Below are 19,019 nucleotides of genomic sequence, written 5' to 3' on the forward strand. Positions count from 1 at the left end.
TGTAGACACTACAATCAATCCCAAAGCCTAACAGGTTCAACCAGTATTTGTCAGACCATACACTGTTTCGGCATCGCTGGCCTCTGTTTGGGGCTTGTCTTCCCTCTCTTCCAATAGCAGGTAGGATTCGAGCCTTACATTCATTTTCTCCAGCCCATTTAATTTAGAAGTTTTTCCCAGACACTTCTGTCTGCTTTTAACTGACGTTGTCAAAATGAAGACAGAAAGAAAAAGTCCTGAATTTTCTTTTTTTTTAGTTTCCCCACCCATTTTGTGCTGCTTGTTACACAAACTGAATTGTGATTTCCTGTAGTAGCTGAGGATCTCTCCAGTGCTGGGCTCTCAGATGAAACTCAGCAGACAGCTCCGGTCTTTGTTGGAGCAACAACATACCTGGGCAGGATGAAGCACTGCTGCTTCAAATTAGGTCATGAGTGACATAAAGGTGGTTCAGGGAAACGCAGCCCCACTAACCAGAAAGTTGCAGTTTGGTGCTGAAAAACATCTAAACAAGCTCTTCTGAAGGATCTTTTTTCTTTCATGTCCTTCTAGCTACAGAGGAAGGCAATACCCTTTAAACTATTCTCCTGAAAAAAAAAAAAAATCCAAGACCCTGGAAACTGAAAAAGAGCAAATCAATATTTTAGCACCATCCTGAATTAGGGATGTTTGCACACAGGATGGCCTCAGGGCACTGGAAGAGGAGCTCCCCGTCAGAAGGCATCACTGTCAGGCGGGGTGCAGACAGGCATCCTCCATCCAGCTGAAGCAGTTTCATCCATGAAACTCCCCTGCTGGGATTACCGATCAAGGGAAGGCTCCTGAAGAGCCCAACCACTGCCCAGGGTGGCTGAAGCCTGTTGGGCTGACACAATGCCCCAGTGGATTAGGACAGGGACACGTGAGCAGCCCCAGCAGCAATAAACCGCAGAGGGTGATAATATCTGAAATAATTCCAGCTGCTTACAAAGGGTTCATGTGGTTTGCAATACCTTGGCGCATGTATGAACCACAGCTCCACACCATTTCATGTCTTTAGCAGATTTCGCACCAATGGAGAGGAAGGTACATCCTCTCCCTCCCTGATTTTAGTTTTTCCACGCTGCTGTCCTCAGCACCAGTCCCCCAGGAGCCATAAATGCTGAGATGGTGCATCGCAGAAGGGGAGGAAGGTGCTGAAAGAGGAACACCATCAGTGTGGTCACCTGCCTCGCTGCAGAAGGCACTAAATCTTGCCTAGGGAAAGCCAAATGCTTCCTCAACAGGAGAAGGAATAGCGCAGTCTCCTCTGAGTGCCATGAGCGATGCTGTGGGGGTCAGATACCTTGGACAAAGCCAGGCTGCAGGCCCAGACTCACCTTCCCCCTGGGAGTTTTTGGGGTTGCTGCTGGGTGCCCACATTCGATGAGCCAGCTTGGCTGGAGAGCAAAGTCCTCCCACTCCTACTTGGCAGTTTGCAGGAGGAAGAAACAGAGGCACAGGTGGAGCAACAGGGCTGTCCCACCTACACGTAACCCCGTTTCCGTTTAACCCAGCAGTGCTCACGTTGCAAAGGCCTTCGCTCTTCTGTCAGGAGATGTGGGAAGCACCCTCGATCCTATCTGACGTGGCTGCACTCTCTCCACAGGTGAACAGATGCATGCTCTCCCCACCCGCAGGCAGCTGCTGGTTGATAAAGAGTTCCCCCCCCGGCCAGGCCTGCAGATTGCCCAGGGGAGGGTAAAGGTCTGCCCGCTCCTTCCTCTGCTCTGCTCCTGATTTCACACACAGAAGGAAATTTGGAAGGCAACTATTTTTTTTATTTTCTTTTTTTCCCCTCTTTTTTAAAATTCGCAGTCTGATTCAGAGACTGTTCATGGCACTTGGCAAAGCCTCGAAGTGTTGGCTTGACTGGGAACAACACTCTGGAAGTGTTGGCTGCCTTTCCTGCCGGGATGCAGCCACACTACCCCCTCTAGTTTAGAGCAACCCCCAGCAACAGTGTTGGAGAGCACAGGGCAATCCAGAGCAGTTATCGGCCCTTCTGCTATACCCAGGAAAGACAGCTTGCCTTACCTTGGAGACTAAAGCAACAAAACCCCCTAGAAAACAGATATAAGGAGAGCTTACACATAACAAACTTTTCACTCACTCTTTCTGTGAAAAGAGAGTTATACCCTGCTCCAAGCCATAGCTCCAGATGGATAAAGCCTTTATGAACAAAACCAGCACTTAGTGATTTATTTGGTTACAATTTCCAGCGGGACTGCAGCCCAGCAGCCCGACACAAACACCGTCAGGAAAGCAGAGGCTGAAGCAATCGTACTCTAGTAAATCACAGCTACTTAGAAGTGACAAGATTTTAAGAAGCAGGGAGGCAGGAGGGCTCTGTGGTCTGGAGGAACATTCCGAGCACACTTTGATGCTCTCCTCTCCTGCCACGAGGGAGGGAATACTTGTTCTTATGGACAGTAAAATACTTACAGATGTTCCCGTCATCGCTGGTGCCAAACTCTGACACCCTCATGCAACAGCACCATTACACATGGGAAAAAACCCCACACGACTTCCAGTGCTGTTTTTGCCAGCCAGTGAGGTGTGAAGAAAGGATTTCTCATTCTCTCTTCAGTCCTTCCAGGCAGTCAGATTTTCTCTGAGGTTCACAGAAGGGTTTCTGAAGGTCACATAGGGAAACCAAAGTGGTGGAGAGCAAACCAGGCGGCTGTCCAAGGCCGGGAGGAAGAGGGCTGCATTCCAGTGGAGAAACCATGGAGCAGCCTTCTCACTTAGCTGGAAGCTCATGCCTTGCCTCCTTCCCTCATCCTGGCTGTTAACAAACTCACCCCCAGCCCCATCCCACCCACTCTCATGGCCAGTGCTGCTCCCATCCCCGACCTCTCACCCCCAGTCTCCTCCGCGCAGCCCAGACTTCACCCTGAGGTTCCGGCAGGTCATGCACAGCTCAGCTTTATTTTCTCTTTTTTGGTTTAATGTTTTTTTCCCACCTCGTAAGAAAGAGTTTATGCTTTCTAGAGCTTCTGCTAATACCTCCTTCCTCTTTTTGGCCCATTTGTGACGCCTCTTTGGTCATGTTCACATCCTTCCTCTTTTTGGCCCCTTTGTGACACCTCTCTGGGGATGTTAGCATAATGCAGCAAGCAGCTGGGCACCGAGAGGGACAGAGGAGGAATGGGAGTGGCATAGCACTGGACTGGGCAAGAGGAGCTCGGCACGGGTACCTGCCTGCTCTGCAGGGCGGTACTGGGCTTGCCACTCCTTCGGGCGAGGGTGAAGGGCAGCTTTCTCGCCTCCTCCGCGATATCTGCCCGCTGCCAGGCAGAGGCAGCTCCCTCCCAAGGCAGGCGGGAGCCCCACACGGAAGTCAAGTCACTGCTGGGTTCACATGAGACCTCAGGAGAAGAAGCTGGGGAAGGAAACCAACACTCTGAGAGAAACCCCAGGAGCCTCGTGGCTTGTTCCACCTGCGGCCTCAGCTTCCCTGCCTGCCTGGCAGGCAGCTCCTCTGGGACCTGCCCGGGAGAGCCGAAGCAGAGAGCGGGAAAGAGAAAGGCTCTGCACGTCACCATGCAGGTAGGAAACAGAAACTGCTCAGCTGGTTCCGAGGTTATTTTTCAGCACCTCTGAGCCACCTGTAGCTGGGAAACGAGGGCCTCACTAAGCTCCGATCTCTACTGCTCTGTGCTGTCAGCCTTTAAGATGCTCAAAAAGCAGAACAGAACTGCCATTCCTCGGTCCAGCCGGCAATCTCACGCCTCCCACAAGCACACGCCGGGGCAGCACTGAGCCCACGCACCAGCCCAAGGGGCAGCGGGGTCACGCACGGCCCTGGGTGCTGCTACCAGAGTTCAGAGGTGCCAGAGCATGGATCAGAGGAGGATGGTTTGGGCTGAGACCAGCTCTTTACCTTATATAGGCCCAGGAAAAGGCACTGTGGATAGCAGCGGAGGTGACAGCCCCAGAAGTTTCGGGAGCACTTGAAATAAAGCAAGGGGAGAGGGGGAACTGCGAAGTTTTGTTTCTCTAGCTTGAAAGAAAAGATGCAGTTTTCTTTTAGTCAAAAACTCAGGCAAACACTCTAACATCAGGGCAGGTACTGAATGTCCAGGTGTACCATCTGCCCGTTCACTTAAAGATTGTCCCATTTCTTAGGAAACTCTTAGGTAAGGTGGAAGTGCTCTAAGGGACCCATTTGTAAGAAAAATCCCCAAGATAAGAGTAATTTGATCATCTCAGCATGAGTGATGGGAACCACCCAAACCCTCCCCAGTCCACAGTTGGAAAGAAAAACAAGGATGCCTGATCCTCTCTGGGTCCTTCACCTGAGTTACTGATGCTGGTGACTGTACCCCCAGCCCAAGGGTGCTGTCACCATTCTCTGAAGAACCCAGTGCCCTGCACAGGGCAGGGGCCTACCCGGGGACAAGGACCCACCGGCACAGCTGGAGAAAAACCAGACACGCTTTAGGGTGCACAAACCCTTTTAGCATTGACATTCCTGCTTCCATCCTGCCAGTTACTTCTCCTACACCTTTGGACAGCGTGTCTCCAACCCTGCTCCAACCACAGGGCAGGGAAGACCGAAACAGGCACCATCCTTGAGAGCAGGGATTAGAGTCCAGGGTTTATAGAGCCGTTTCAGAGCTGAGGTGGCCTCACCGGCACGTGGGGCTGATCCACTGCCTTGTGCTGCCAGCACACAGCAGCCACAGACAGTGTCACTGGTCCCCTAGAATTAAAAAAACAGATGTGGGAGGAGTAATGATCTAAAGTCCCTGCCCTCTGCAGCCATCCCTGCATACAAGCCACATCTGGCCCCAAGAGCGGGCTGGGCTCCCACCCAATGGTCCGGGTAACCAAGGCTCAGAGCCAACTTCACCTCGCAAGGCCACTGGCAGCCACCGGCACAAACCAAACCTGCTAAAACACCGCTCGTGTGTCTCCATGGGCTGGCAAATCCCCCACTGCTGCTGAATACCATTTTTTATCCGTTACCTCTCCAGAGGTGGGTACTGGGTATTGCCTGTGCTAATCTGCAAATAATCCACAAATTCCTCTTTATTTATAGCCCTATGTGGTGCCTGCAGAGCGGGTACCAGTGGTAAATCACGTTGCTATGGGAACACAGAGAAAAGCCAGACCCTGCTACCGCAACATCATTATTGCCTAGAGAGCAGCCCAAGGAGCATCCCCATCAAGTCTTAGGGCTTGACTGCAAAATTAGAAGGCAACCAGTCCCTCCTGGGATTAAAATCAGATCTTGCTGTTTCAGGAACATGGAGAAGTAGGGGCAGGGTCTGGCTGCATTGGTTCTGGGCAGGCCGTGGTGTTTTGACTGGGAGTGCTGGTGGAGGAAGGATGCTGTGCTGGAGCTCTGCAGGCTCAGCCCCGGGGCTCTCCCTGCGGGCACAGGCAGGGGCTGGGAGCACCCTCGGGAAACAGGGGGTACGGTTCCCACCACACCAGCCTGGTGGCCAAGGAGGTGCCAGCGTCAATCTGTGCTGGCATCAGAGCCTCAGCGGGATCTGAGAACCCAGAGAGGGGCCACGGGCCTGGCACAGGGAGAGCTGTACACCAGCCAGGTGCTTCCCTGCCTGGGGAGACCCACCCGAGCCAAAACCCGCTTCTCCCACCCAAAGCCTGTGTAGAACTTTGGCAGAGCAGATGACAGCACCGTAACCCTCGCTCTGCATCTTGACCTAAATTGAGCTAGCTTTTAGCAGGGAGAAGTTCTGGTTCTCATGGCAACAGCACCTTGAGGGGAGAATATCCCTCTTCTCAAACCGTCTCTCTTTGGCTGTATGCCGGTCAGTCTCCTCACAGCTCCTTTGCTCCGGGTGAACCCCAGGCCCTCACACCACATGAGGGAGGAGCTGGCAGAGCATCTCAGCCCTTTCCTCACCCCCCCTGCTCCCATGGCCTCATTCTTCCATGGAAGTTTGGGATCTAGATCTTACATCAGGGCACGGTTGCACCACCACTGCGCTGCTCCCCAGATTGCAGCTGGATGAACTGGTCTGGCTGGCCGCTCTTTCAGGACCCGACATCTTCGGTGGCAACACCAGATGATGATATCCCCATCCCCTGGCAGCTCCTTTCCGCCTGTGTGCCATGTCACGGTGCCCTCAGGAGCAGCGGTGTAACTGTTTGTGGGGCTGCACCATGAGTCATATCAGAGAACGGCAAAAAACACCCAAACCAAAACAAAAATTGCTGGGTTTAAGATGTAATCCACTCCCTGCCCTTGTCACAGTGGCCTACAGAGCGTGTCTTTATCAAACTCACTGCGTTCCCTGGGATCCGAAGCCTGGCATGCTCTTCCCAATCTATTAAAGGACTGGATGGACTAATCCCCTCTGCCTAGGAGGGGACTGTGGCTGCAAACCCAGGCTGAGCTCACACTCAGGAAGCCGGGCGAGAGGACAGGGACAAAGTGGTTTAGAAGCTGCCATGCCCACCGGGTCCAGGCCACCCGAGGGTGCTTGCTGAAGCATCCTTTGGTTGTAGGGCACCATGGGGCAGGACATAGTGCTGGGCAGAGGGCAGCTGCTGCTGCAGCGCTGCCTGGTTTCCTTCCTGCAGCACCAGCGCTGCACCGCTTGGCTGCCTGAGCTTAATTAGGCTTAAAGAGCAAAGGTGAGCCATGGCGTCTGCCCCATGCAGCCTCTCTCTTCAGTGCCAGTAGCACAAGGGAGGGAGCAGGCAGGAGCCAAGTGGCAGCAGCTCACCGTCCCCCTCCGTCTCCTGGCTACAGGCTGAGGAAGCCGAGGTGCTTTCCAAGAAGTTTTTCACCTGCTTTGCTGCAGGGTTGTGCAAGGCTCCGATTGTCCGTGCCCCACTCTCCCTTCACTGGAATTTAAACCTGCCTTCCCCATCCTTGCCAAAAAGCCAACAGTGTTCTAATCTGAAAGGAACAACTAAAGAGGGGAAAAGGTTGATTAAATATTGTAAAAACCACTGTAGTGTGGAGGGTTGAGTGTTGACACTCATCCAGTACCAGTGTCAGGGCATTAGTTGAAACAAGAAGGACCAAAGTCCAGAACAGAGGCAGGGTTTTGTTTTTCCCTCCTGTCTGGCTCCTCTGCGACCCCTAGGTGCCATAAATGTTGGGCACTCGGTGAGTTCAACAGGAGGCTGCACACCCCCCAGAGCCCCAGCCCCTCCACGAGCCCAGCACACGAAGCCATGTTTGGCTGGGGAAAACCAGAGAGCAGGAGCGCAGGGTAGAGGGTCTCAGACAGGGCTGCTCGCCCCCTCCTGCTCGGGCGTCCTGGCGGCTGGGAGCAGAGTGTTGGGCCGGGTGGTCTCGATCTGAGCATGTAAGGCAGTTTTATCCACCCAAGCACCACTCACCCAACACTCCCCACCCAGAGCGGGGCCACTCCGTCCCAATGCCCCCAGCGGGGGCTGTCCAAGTGTTGGTGGGGAGAAGTTTGGTCCATGCCCAGGAGCTCCAAGGGAGCCCGCTGAAGCCTTTGCTGGGTTTCTTTTCTGCAGGATGAAATTCTGTTGACTCCCTGGAGGGATTTTCCTGTCGAAGACACAGACCCATTCGCCCCCCCGGTAAGCTCTGCTCCCTCTGCACACCCAGTAAGTTCAGCCCAGCTCAGAGAGAGGAGCGGGGCAGTGTCAAGGCAGCAGCTGCCCCAGTTTCCCCATCCCCATTCTGCTCACTCCCAGTTTCCTGGGTCCCTCTATACAGTCACAATGATGGTCCAAACCTCTGAGAAACTGGAGCTGAGAGGGAGAGCTCTCAGCTTGCCACCCCCTTAAATTCCCTGGCGTTTTCTGTGGGCAGGATGAAGAGAAGTGGGATTTCGTCCTGGTAAGCGACATCCACGAAGTGGGCAGCGAGAAGGAGATCAAGAGGAAGAAGTTCCTGGATGAGTTGAGCAAGAAGGGGTTCACCATCAAGGTGAGGGGCTGTAGGAGGAAAAGCCAGCAGTCGCTTGGCTTCCTTGTGGTACCCAGGATCCAAGTTTGGGCTTCTGCATCCCAGGGGATGAGAGAGGCCTGAGACATTTTGCTGCTCTTCACATCAGGGCTGGAAAATAAACCACTCGCTCAACCAGGGGAGACCCCAGCACCGGGACTCACGCAGCCCCTGGCCCCCATGGCTCTGCCTCCTTCCCTGGCTCTGCCATCATTGTTCTAACAGCCATTCTCTTCTACCCACTAGAAAATCGAGGACAAGAAGCTCTTTTATGGAGTCCGTGCCCCAAAACAGATCTTCCGGAAATACCAGTGGCTCCTGAGGAACCCCGACAGCCGGCTGCAGAGCCCTGATGTCCATCAGGACATACCAGTGACCACCAGGTGGGTGCTGGGCTAAGCTACTGATTTCATCACCTTGCACTCCGCTTTCTCCACCCAGCATCCACTTTCCAGCCCAGCTCAGAGTTGTGCCACGCTCTTCGTTTCCCACAGAAGGCCACCTCCACCTCCTATTTGCTGGCTTCCCACTGTCCACAGCCAGCTACCCATTTCTTCCCCACTTCCTTCCCTGGATTTTGGTGCACACCTCCTCCCTTCCCTCCCCTGTTTCCCAACACGTCTGTATCCCCAGAGCAGCCATTAACCCCAGTTTCTCTTTGCCCAGGATACGGATTGTGAACTTCATCCTGCAGAACACGATGACGCCCGACCTCGGTAAGGGCCCAGGCCCGCAGGGGTGATGCTCAGACTGGATCTGCAGCCAGGCTCCTGCCCCAGGGTGGGCACAGGCACCCCCAGCTGCCTTGGCCCCCCAAGAGGATGCGGAGACGGAGAGAGCCAGGGTGCAGCTCTAACCAGTAAACCTGCTGCTGCCTCCAGAGGCTAGGACACTGGGCCTGCAGGACTCAGCAGCAGCTCCCTCTCCCCACACCTCTGGCCTCAGCCTCCCACTGCCACTCCCCCACGTCCCCAGAAGAGCTCACCCATCCCCTGGCAGCGGTGTGCTGGGTCTCTAGCTCCCCTAAGGACTTGCCTACCTGGTTTGCTCCCAGAGCCAGCCACGATGCAGCCTAGGGCAGAGTAGCACAGCTGCAAGGATTAGTGCTGATCCCTTTGAACAAGCTCAGCCTCTCCCAGGTGGTTTGGGATTTTTTGCCCCCCTCAAAGGCTCCAGAAAAGGTTTGGGATGATTCCGCCTGGCAGGGAGCATGTGTGATGAGAGCAAAGCTCCACTAATCCTCCCCCTTCTGCTCTGCTACCAGAGAAGCTGCATGACCTGGTGAAGAAGAAGGTCTTCGAGACAACGTTTCCCCTGCACGAGGTGAGGCCGAGCCCATGGGTGCCTGGGAGGAAAAGCCACAAGAGGCAGAGGAGCAGGACCGGGTGGGGAGACCTTTGGGTAACAGGGGCTGCACCAAGACCTCTCTAGGTGGAGGGCATGAGTGCGTCCCGACGGCAGCCTGAGAGCTGGGCTGGGGATTAAGGTTGTCCTAATGTTCCTGTATCCAACCAACTTCTCTGCTCTCCAGAAAGAAGAGTTGAGAGAATTCCTGAAGGAGAAATGGGCTCGCTGGAGAGTTATATTTTGCAAACAGCCGATTGAGAAGATCAGGTAACACAGGCAGAAGAGGCGTGGCAGATCCTTCTAACCACAAGGTCCCACCTGAAACCAGAGCGCTTCATGCCCTTTGCCAGGCTCCTCTGTTTTCTTTTAAAACATTAGTTTGAACCTGGCTCTTTTTGCAAGCATTGGGCTGCTTCTGAAGCCTGCAGAGTTATTGGCCTCAGGGGTATCCCTGTGGCACCGAGCTCCATCTGCTAATTTTGCAGTATGGAACGACGCTCACATCTGCAGGGTTTTTAATTAGCCCGTTTCGTTTTCAGCCTGACGTTCCCATGTTCAAAGGGAAGGTGAGCGGGAAACAGAGCAGCAGTGCAGCGCACCCAGCCTGGGGCAGAACTTGGGGCAGTGAAGGCAGCAAGGGGCTCTGTAATCGCATTAAAACTCGGAGAAGAGCACAGCTCTTGTTCTGGAGGGGGAAGAAAACAAACTCTCCATTTGAGGGGGAGGAGGGCAAAAAGAACATGCTACTTTGTAAAGTTGCCAGTGGGCTCTGTTAGGGAGGTGAGGTGTTAAATGGAGACGTGCTCCCCTTCCTCAAACGTTCGCTGCGGTTCACATGTCTAGCAGGGGCACTGTGGGGCTCTTGATGCCTCCGTGGTGCACGAGGTCAGACAAGTCCCCCTTTCTAAGGGCAACACATCATGACGTTGTGTCACAAAAGGACAGAAAAAATTGGGGGGGTGGGGAGAGTGTTGGGGTTTTTGTTTGCTTTAAACAAAGGCCAGGGAGCACATTACCACCTTTGTAGGAAGTAAATGCCTCTGGAATACAGGGGGGGAGGCAGGCCCATTAGTTCATAGTTCCCATCATCTCTCACCGGTGCCTCCAACCCTCTTACCCACACCAGAAAATCTGAGATACTACTGCCATGAGACATGAAATCATTGCAGGGAGATAGCTGAGCCTGGAAGGAGAAATTGTTCTGGTCTGAGGAACATTGCACCCCGCAGCCCCCTTATCCTCCTCAAGCCCGGCATTTCTAAAATTGTTCTGTAGGCACCGAGGTGGAAGAACATTTTCTAGTGACTCCTGACAACGTGGTCCCTTCCACTGGCCACAAAACATGTCTCCCCTTTCCTTCTAGGTGCTATTTTGGCGAGAAGGTGGCCTTGTACTTTGCCTGGCTGGGCTGGTACACCTACCTGCTGGGATTCGCTGCGGTGGCTGGGCTGGTAGTCTTCGTGGCTGGGATTACTGTGTTCAATTCCAGCCAGGTGAGGTAAGGCAGCTGGGGATGCCAAAGTCCTGTGCATGAGCCGTCACTATGCTTGTGACTTGGAGCCAGTTACTCCCCTCTATGCCTTTCTCTCTAGCAAGGAGATCTGTGAGGCCAATAACACCATCATGTGCCCTCTCTGCGACCAGAAATGCCCTTTCTGGCTCCTCTCTGACACCTGCACCTACGCCAAGGTAGGCAGCCCCCCTCCCAAGAGAGGCTGCAGCCCCCCTATCACAGGGGGGACCAGGGCAGCAGGAGGAGCACTGTGCATGGAGGCCTCTCCCCAGACCCAAGGTGCCACAGCCCCCATGCCCTGCTGCCCCCATCACTCTTCCTTCATCCATTCCAGGTCACTCACATGATTGACAACGAGGGGACAGTTGTCTTTGCCATGCTCATGGCCATCTGGGGTAGGTGTCACAGAATCATCCAGGTTGGAAAAGACCTCCAGTCCAACCATGAACCTCACCCTGACCCTTCTCAACTCCACCAGATCCCTCAGTGCTGGGTCAACCCAACTCTTCACCCCTCCAGGGATGGGGACTCCCCCCTGCCCTGGGCAGCCCATTCCAACGCCCAACAGCCCCTTCTGCAAAGAAATCCTTCCTCAGAGCCAGCCTGACCCTGCCCTGGCGCAGCTTGAGGCCATTCCCTCTTGTCCTGGCGCTTGTTCCTCAGTTCAAGAGACTCATCCCCCCTCTCTGCACCCTCCTTTAAGGGAGCTGTAGAGGGCAATGAGGTCTCCCCTCAGCCTCCTCTTCTCATGCCAAGCACATGCAGCCTGGGAGAGGGAGCAGCCCACTGTGGCTTAAGGGGAGAGTAGGTGGAGGAAAATGGGACAGCAACACAGCTTCACCATTCAGGGGCTTTTTAGTCCTTATGTCCTCTTCTCCCAGGGCCATCAATTCACCTTCCAGACAAGGCAAGGAACAAAATCACCCCAGCAATTTCCTTCAGCTCCCTAAACACTCCTTACCTGCCCTGCCTGAAAGCTTTTACTCCTTCACCCACCACAACCTCCTGCAAAGCACCCAAGGGCCTCTCTAGCCGGGCTTTTCTGGCAGCTGCCTGTAAGTGGGGGCAGCTATGGGACGGAGGGACCAGCAGATCCCTCATTAACCTCCCAGAATTGCTGCTCGATCTCTCAGCTGCAGTGGAATGAGCACAGGAGCCCAGTGGGCTCGGGGATGGTATGAACCCACCCAGGCAGAATCCCCCACAGCCATCCCCAAGTGTCCCAGTGCTCTCCTTCCCCCCACAGCCACTGTGTTCCTGGAGCTGTGGAAGAGGCAGAGAGCCACCGTGGTCACAGACTGGGACCTGTACAGGTGGGATGAGGAAGAGGTGAGGACATAATCATTTCTGCTTAGTGTTCCCTTCTCGGGGCAGGACTCAGCTGGACCCACAGAAAACACAGGTCACAGGGAGCTCCTTGCCCAGCTCAATCTCTGTAGCTGTAAACATCTAATGGAGACACTTAAACAAACAGCAAAGCCAACACCTGACAGTCCTAGGAGAGTCCTGGGAGAGATGAAGCCCTTCAGAGAGTTAAGCAGATGCTAGCCACCTCACTGCAGCGCTAGTCACCTCTTCACTGCACAAGGGCTTGGACTCGGTCAGGATTGGCCACGCTGTTGCGTGTTGGGTTGGGTGTTCATCCCTGTCCTTCTCTGCTGCTGCTCATCCCACATTGACACAACGACCACTGGGCTTTCCACTGCCTGGGCACAGATCTGCTGGATCCTTTCTTTCTCTTTTTTTATTTTTTTTTTAATTTTTAAGGAGGAACTGGCTCTGGAGCTGATCAACAACCTGCAGCACGAACCCCGGCAGTACCAGCACTCCTACTTCCGCAGCACCATCATACTCCTCTTGGTCCTGGTGATGGTATGTGTCAGGGTGGCCACAGGAGGATCTGGTTTAAGGGCACACAGGCTTTCCTCCTTCTCTCCCTACTCTTCTGCAAGAACAGAACCTCTGAGTGTCCATTGCTGAAGCCAAAGCAGGACCCAGGTTGTTCGGGCAGGTTCGTGCCCATCACAAGGATCCTGGGGCCTCCCTATGCTCACTGGGCCAGTGGGAGAGGCTGAGCAGGCTCTGGGGATCTGGGCTGATGGCCCTGCTCCTGCAGCGGAAGGCAGTGAGGAGCAAGGCAGGAACACAGAGGGTAGGAAGAGGCAAACCCTTGATGCCCTCGCTCCTCCCCATGGGCCAGTGGAGCAAGTCTAGATGAGTATTTCAGAGACATCCACCCTGTGAAACCCCCACCCTCAGCTGGAGAGCACTGGCTTGCATCTGGGGCCACATCCAGATGAGCTCTGGGGTTTGCCAGGCTGGGGGTCCTCTGGTGGGATGGAGCACACACACACCCCCCCACGGCTTCTCCCCAGCCCGCTGCCTCCTCCACAGATCGCCGTGCTGATCGGCATTGCCCACGCGCTCGTCATTTACCGGGTGATAGCCACGGCGCTCTTCACCCAGAGCAACTTTGACTTCCTCCGCGAGCAGGCCAACACAATGGCAGTGATGACAGGGGCTGTGCTGCACTACATCACCATCGTCATCATGACCAAGGTGCGGAGACGCGCAGCTGGCAGCGGGTCTGCTTGCTTTTCCACCATCAACCCTCCCCTCTCGCTTCATCCTGCAGGTCAACAGACGTGTGGCCCTCTTCCTCTGTGACCTGGGTAAGGGAAACAGGGGGCACCCACAGTGCCCAGCTAACCATCACCCCCCTGGTGAAGGGCCCCTTCTTCCCCAGCTCATGGCTCTGAGGGACCTCCCTGCCTAGCTGGGCTCAGCTCCAACCAACGGCTCAGGTGAAGGGCAGGGAAGTCTCTGCGAGAGGCAAGGACACCCTTCCAACCTTCAAAGAGCCACTGTAGTGTCTGCAGGGGAGCGGGGCAAGGTCCCACCACTCTGTGACCAAGTCCCTGGGCCTTGCTCCCTTCTCCAGAGAAGCCACGGACCTTCTCCCAGCGTGAGAACAACTTCACTGTGAAGATCTTCACCTTCCAGTTTTTCACCAACTTCTCTTCACTCATCTACATCGCTTTCTTCCTGGGACGGTGAGTGGTGGCTGGGAGCCCAGGGGGAACCTAGGTTTGGGCTGACTCTCCCCAGGCTCTAGGGACAACCCAGTCCCTTCACGCTCCCCACCAGGCACAGGGACCCCACTGAGGACCTCAGGAGGGCTGTGACTCTTCCCCGTGGGCACAGTGGGCAGGGGAAGGCCCTTGCCTCTCTACCAGTGCCCCAAGGATGATGTACCTGGGTGCTCATCCAAGGGGGGTCAGCAGTGGGGCTCAACAGGTATCACCGTTGTTGCTTCCCTGCTCAGGATCAACGGCCACCCAGGGAACTACGTGCGTGTTGCTGGCAAGTGGAGGCTGGAGGAGGTGAGGGACTCGCCACAGAGATCCCCGACCCCACACCACAGCTCCTACACTCCCTTTCCCTACGGCCCAGTGTGGCTCTGGGAATCTCAGGTTCCTCTTGTGGTACCTGCCGTGGCCAAACAGCCCCTTGGGCCAGGCCACCTCACTTGCAGAGCACAACTCCCCTCTCTTGTCCCTTGGCAGTGCCACCCCAGCGGCTGCATCACCGACCTCTTCATCCAGATGGCCACCATTATGCTGCTCAAGCAGACCCTCAGCAACGTGGTGGAGTACCTTGTCCCGTAAGCTTTCCTCCAGCCTGCACAGTGCTCTCCGGTGCTCCTGCATGTTCAGGACAGCTTCCCAGCTCTTGGAGAGTAACTCCAGTCTTTGGGCCAAGATTCCCTCCTCTTCCCTCCTCCGCTCCCAAGGTTGCCACCAGCAGGGTTCGGCCCTGCTGTCACCACAGGCGCCGTATGAGTTGCCCTCTTCCCTTGCAGCTGGGTGTGCTACAAGCTACGCAAGAAGCAGCAGCGCCCCAAGAAGAGAAGTGTGATGTTAGGAGAGGAGGAAGAAGCTGAGGACCCCTGCAAAAGGCACTGGCTGAGCAACTACCAACTCAATGAGGTCAACGTCTTCAGCTTGTTTGATGAGTTCTTGGAGATGGGTACGTAGGGCAGGGGGTGGCGTGAGGAGGGATGGGGGTGCAGAGCCACGGGTGCTCCTTGGTTGGAGAGCACCTGGTACTGGGGAGCCTACATGTAGGCAGAGGAGAGCTCCGAGACCCAGCTCCATGCCTGGCCCTGCCCCAGGAACTCTGGCACACTGAGGAGATCATTCCCAAACTCAAGGAGAGCAGACAGCAGTGCTGGCCTTGGGCCCCTGCCTTGGACCTCCCTCTCCCCCCAGGAGAGTCACTGCGATGGCTGTGGCCCCAGGGTGGTCCCTCTGCCTGTCTGGCCCAACCCTGTGGGGCCCCCGCAGATCCCCCTCTCCAGCAGCCCTGTGGAGTCCCCCAGACAGGTCTATCTCCCCCTTTTCCCCCTGAAAAGCCCCTCTGACACAAACCGCAAAGCAGGACAAACCCAGAGAGCAGTCAGGACCCGGGGGACATCCCCTCTGCAGTGGCTTCACACCAGCACCCAGTGTTTTTGCCCCCCCGCAGTGATCCAGTACAGCTTCACCACCATTTTCGTCGCCGCCTTCCCCCTTGCCCCACTGCTGGCTTTCTGCAACAACCTCTTTGAGATCCACCTGGATGCCATCAAGATGATGCGGCTTCACCGGCGCATGGTGCCCAGGAAGGCCAACGACATCGGTGAGATGGGGCCCGAGGAGCCCTCTCCATGCTGCCCGTGCGAGTGGTGCTGGTGTTCAGCCCCTTCTCCAGCGGGGACCCCTCGAGCATCCCTTTGCCAGGGACTGGGATCGCTTTGTTGTGGAGGCCGGGGAGCACGGGGAGACCTGGGGGCTGGGGAAGGAGGAGCAATTTCAGACCTTGTAGAGGCCGAGGGGCAGCCTGGAGGCCTCCTTCCTTGGCCTCTTCTGGCCGTGGCAAACCTGGCCTTCAGCTGGGGACTGCAGGGAGCTGCCAAGGGGACTCACACTCTGCTGCTCTCCGCAGGAATCTGGCTGCAGGTCCTGGAGGCGGTTGGCATCCTGGCTGTCATTGGGAACGGGCTGGTGATTGCCATCACGTCTGACTTCATTCCTGTGCAGGTCTACAAGTACACGTACAGCCCCTGCATGACAAAAAACACCACTGGCGTGGAGTGAGTGCTGCCAGGTGGCCGCTCGCAGCTCTGCCTGCACTGTCCCTGACTACAGCATCCCTGGCTGCCTCAGGGCCACCAGGGCAGAAGCTCAAGGCAGCCAAGCAGTCCCCCACAGTGGGGTGAGGGGAAAGGGGAGCAGGGGAGGGTTTTCCAGATGGCCCAGCTGGCCTCCCACTCGCATCATCCCTGTGGTGGGTGAACTGGGAGCCCTGAGGGAAGAGAGCACCATGCCACGTTGGAGAGCTGCAGGACTGTGGTCTCCTGCCCTCCCCCTTTTCCTCCAAGCCTTGGCTCACTGGCCGAGTTCAGTCTAACTGGACAGAAGTCTCAGAGACACTCATTTCCCCCTGGCTTTGTAAAAATGGGCAACTGGGGAGGGGAGGAAGACCCCCACAGAGCTGCTGGCTTCCCCAAAATGGGAGGCTACAGCCTGTGCTCAACCATACTGCCAGTCACCTGAGAATCCACAAGCCAGGGAAACGGTAGAAACAAAAGTTGCAGGCAGAGGGGCTTTGTAGCCATCAGAGCCTTCGAGTGCCCTAGAAGACACAAGAGCTGCAGCTTCAGTTGGGGCGTGCCACAGCCCCACACCATGGCCACAGACCGGGAGCTCCCCCCTTCGCCAACCTGATCCTTCCCCCCGCAGCTGCTCCACCGGCTACATCAACCACAGCCTCTCCGTCTTCCGCATCCGGGACTTCGAGCCCTATACGAAGGTGCCTGAAATGCTGCCGGACTTTGTCAGGGACGAGATCAAGGAGTGCAGGTAAGAGCAGCCCACAGCCGTTTCTCAGTAGCACGCCAACCCCCTGCCCCTCACCGTGCTGCCCAGCCTGCAGAGGGCAAGAGGCAGAGCAGAAGCTGCCGGGGTTCTGTGGGGACCCCACGGAGAGAGCCGAGGTGGGACCCAATGCCCGGCACAGGGGAGCGGGGCTGGCACTGATGGGGCTGTGCTGCAGGTACCGGGATTACAGGAACGCTGACGACTATGGCTACACCGTCCAGTTCTGGCACATCTTCGCAGCCCGGCTCGCCTTCCTCATCCTCTTTGAGGTGAGGTTGGGGGAAGGCTGAGGCAAGCAGTGGGGGCAGAAGGAAACGGGCCAGGTCCATGCCACTCACATGGGCCATGTTAACAGCCTGGAGGCCACTCACTGCCCGCGGTGGCCACCTTTGCTTTCCGCAGCATGTGGCTTTGTGCGTCAAGCTCATCGCAGCTTGGTACATCCCCGACGTCCCCCAGTCAGTTAAGAACCAATTTCTGCACAGAAAACACAACAACCTTCGGAAAGAGCTGAGGTGGGTGATGCCCCTGAGGGTGCTGGGGCTGCTGTGCTCCAGCAGACCTGCCTGGCCATCCCTGAGCCCCTCGACCAGGAGAACGCCCCCACCACCCGACCGCGGCTCCTGCTCTCGGGGCAGCTCCTCATCCCCCTTCCCAGGGACCTTCTCCCCTGGCTTTCAGCCCATCCTCTACTACCTGGGCCCTACAGCAGAAAATGTTCTTTTTGAGGTCAGCTGCATTACCCACAAATGAGGACACATCCCCCCCAGGCTGTGGCCAGGCTCACTCACCCAGGCGCCTGGATTTTAGGAACTTGAGTCCTGCCTGAGGCAATTCAATGCTAGTACTCACCAGAGTAAGGGTCAGCTTGGCTTTGGCATTTCTTTCAGAAAAAAAAAAGCTCCAAGTTAAAACAAAGAGCGATTTTGCCCAAATTTTCCATTTAAACTTTGTTTAAAAAAAAAAAAAAAGTATTTCAGCTGGAAATAGAACCAGTGTAGCCAAGAGCCACAAGCTGGGCCCTCCATGGCCTAAGCCCTGCACGCAAGGGGGCTTGGTCTGTCCCTTTTCACTGCCACCTTGTCCCAGCTGCCACCCTAAACCCCAGGTGAGAGTGGAGGGAGCGGGGCACGGGAAGCCCCACACCACCATGGTGCAGCTTCCAGGTGCTGCCTGCCCGCTGACACAGGGGTTTCCCACCAACAGAGATTGCCCACAAACAGCACATCACTCTTCCTCCACTTCTTTTTGGCAAAAGGCTCCGTTCCCACCCAGAATATTCCTCCACACCTCCCTGTGGCTTTCCGATTTGGAGAGTTCCCCAATGCCCGTCTCCTTTCTCCCCCAGCATGATGGAGTATTCCACCGAGGTCTAGCCGCCGCTCACCGAGGGAATGAGAAACACAGACTCAAGCCCCCCCGCCCAGCCTGGCAGGGCCGTGGGCACAGGAGGAATGGTGGCAGCACAGCCCCTGGAGACGGGCCACGTGTCCCGGCTGTGAGCGAGCGTGGACTTGAGCTGTGGGAAGCCACAACGTGATGGTGGCAGGAGCGGGATGCTTCCCAACCCGCACGTCCAGAAGGAGGAAGGAGGTTGTGGCAGAATCGAGGACGGCCCTTCCCAGCGCACCGAGGTGCTGGGGGAGAGCTCTGGCATTGGGACAAACCAGGGTGCAGCATCCAGCTGCTGCCAGATGCTGCTCTGCAGGAGATGACCTGGCTTCCTCATCAGTCACTGCCCTGATGTGCCACTCAGCATCACAGCAAAAGCCAGTCACCTCGTCCCAGGTTCCCTCTCCAGCTCTATTTTTGAACTCTGGCCCCTTTCTCCTCTGCCTTCTGTGACCTCCCTGCTCCTGCACCACCAAGAAACTTGAGTCCTTCCTCTTTCACCACAGCCAGCACAATCCTCCCCTTGGTGCCAGCACCATGTGGCTGCAGCTCCAACCTGCTGTTTCCATGGACACTGACAAAAATGAAGTTTGTAGCCGACTGGGTTTTGCTTGGCCATGCCTCTGCCCCAAGCACAGCCGACAGTTGTGACTGGCTCAACCACCACAAGCAAAATGGTAAATAAACGTAACACCCGTGCAGACACAAGCGGCCAGATGGCCAGCTGCCATTGAGTCACTGAATTCACTGGTACCATCTCTGGTTCCCTTCTCTACATCACCCAAAGATATTGTCCCCCTGAACCCTTTTTTCTCCTGATGTGGGTGATCAGACAAGACTGGAGCTGAAGCGTCTGTGTGTAGCCTGGGGTCAGGGCTGAGGGTGGGTGCTGGCTGGGGAGATGCTTAACAATTGG

The 19,019-nt window shown here is 55.9% G+C and overlaps 1 protein-coding gene across 1 annotated transcript; it reads left to right on the forward strand.

Annotated features, from left to right (window-relative positions):
- Positions 1-1,004: 1,004 nt before the first annotated feature.
- ANO9 (anoctamin 9) lies at positions 1,005-18,087 on the forward strand. The gene is made up of 25 exons (XM_074918635.1): positions 1,005-1,065; positions 1,628-1,719; positions 7,495-7,560; positions 7,796-7,912; positions 8,177-8,313; positions 8,597-8,646; positions 9,195-9,253; positions 9,462-9,544; positions 10,641-10,775; positions 10,870-10,966; positions 11,125-11,185; positions 12,037-12,119; positions 12,558-12,662; positions 13,185-13,349; positions 13,426-13,462; positions 13,732-13,843; positions 14,116-14,173; positions 14,357-14,454; positions 14,653-14,819; positions 15,318-15,470; positions 15,777-15,924; positions 16,574-16,693; positions 16,887-16,980; positions 17,114-17,226; positions 18,060-18,087. The coding sequence occupies exons 1-25, from the start codon at positions 1,005-1,007 to the stop codon at positions 18,085-18,087; spliced, it is 2,439 nt and encodes an 812-aa protein (XP_074774736.1).
- The last annotated feature ends 932 nt before the right edge of the window (positions 18,088-19,019 follow it).

The sequence above is a fragment of the Athene noctua genome, chromosome 14 (genome assembly GCF_965140245.1).
Source record: "Athene noctua chromosome 14, bAthNoc1.hap1.1, whole genome shotgun sequence".
Classification (NCBI taxonomy): Eukaryota; Metazoa; Chordata; class Aves; order Strigiformes; family Strigidae; genus Athene; species Athene noctua.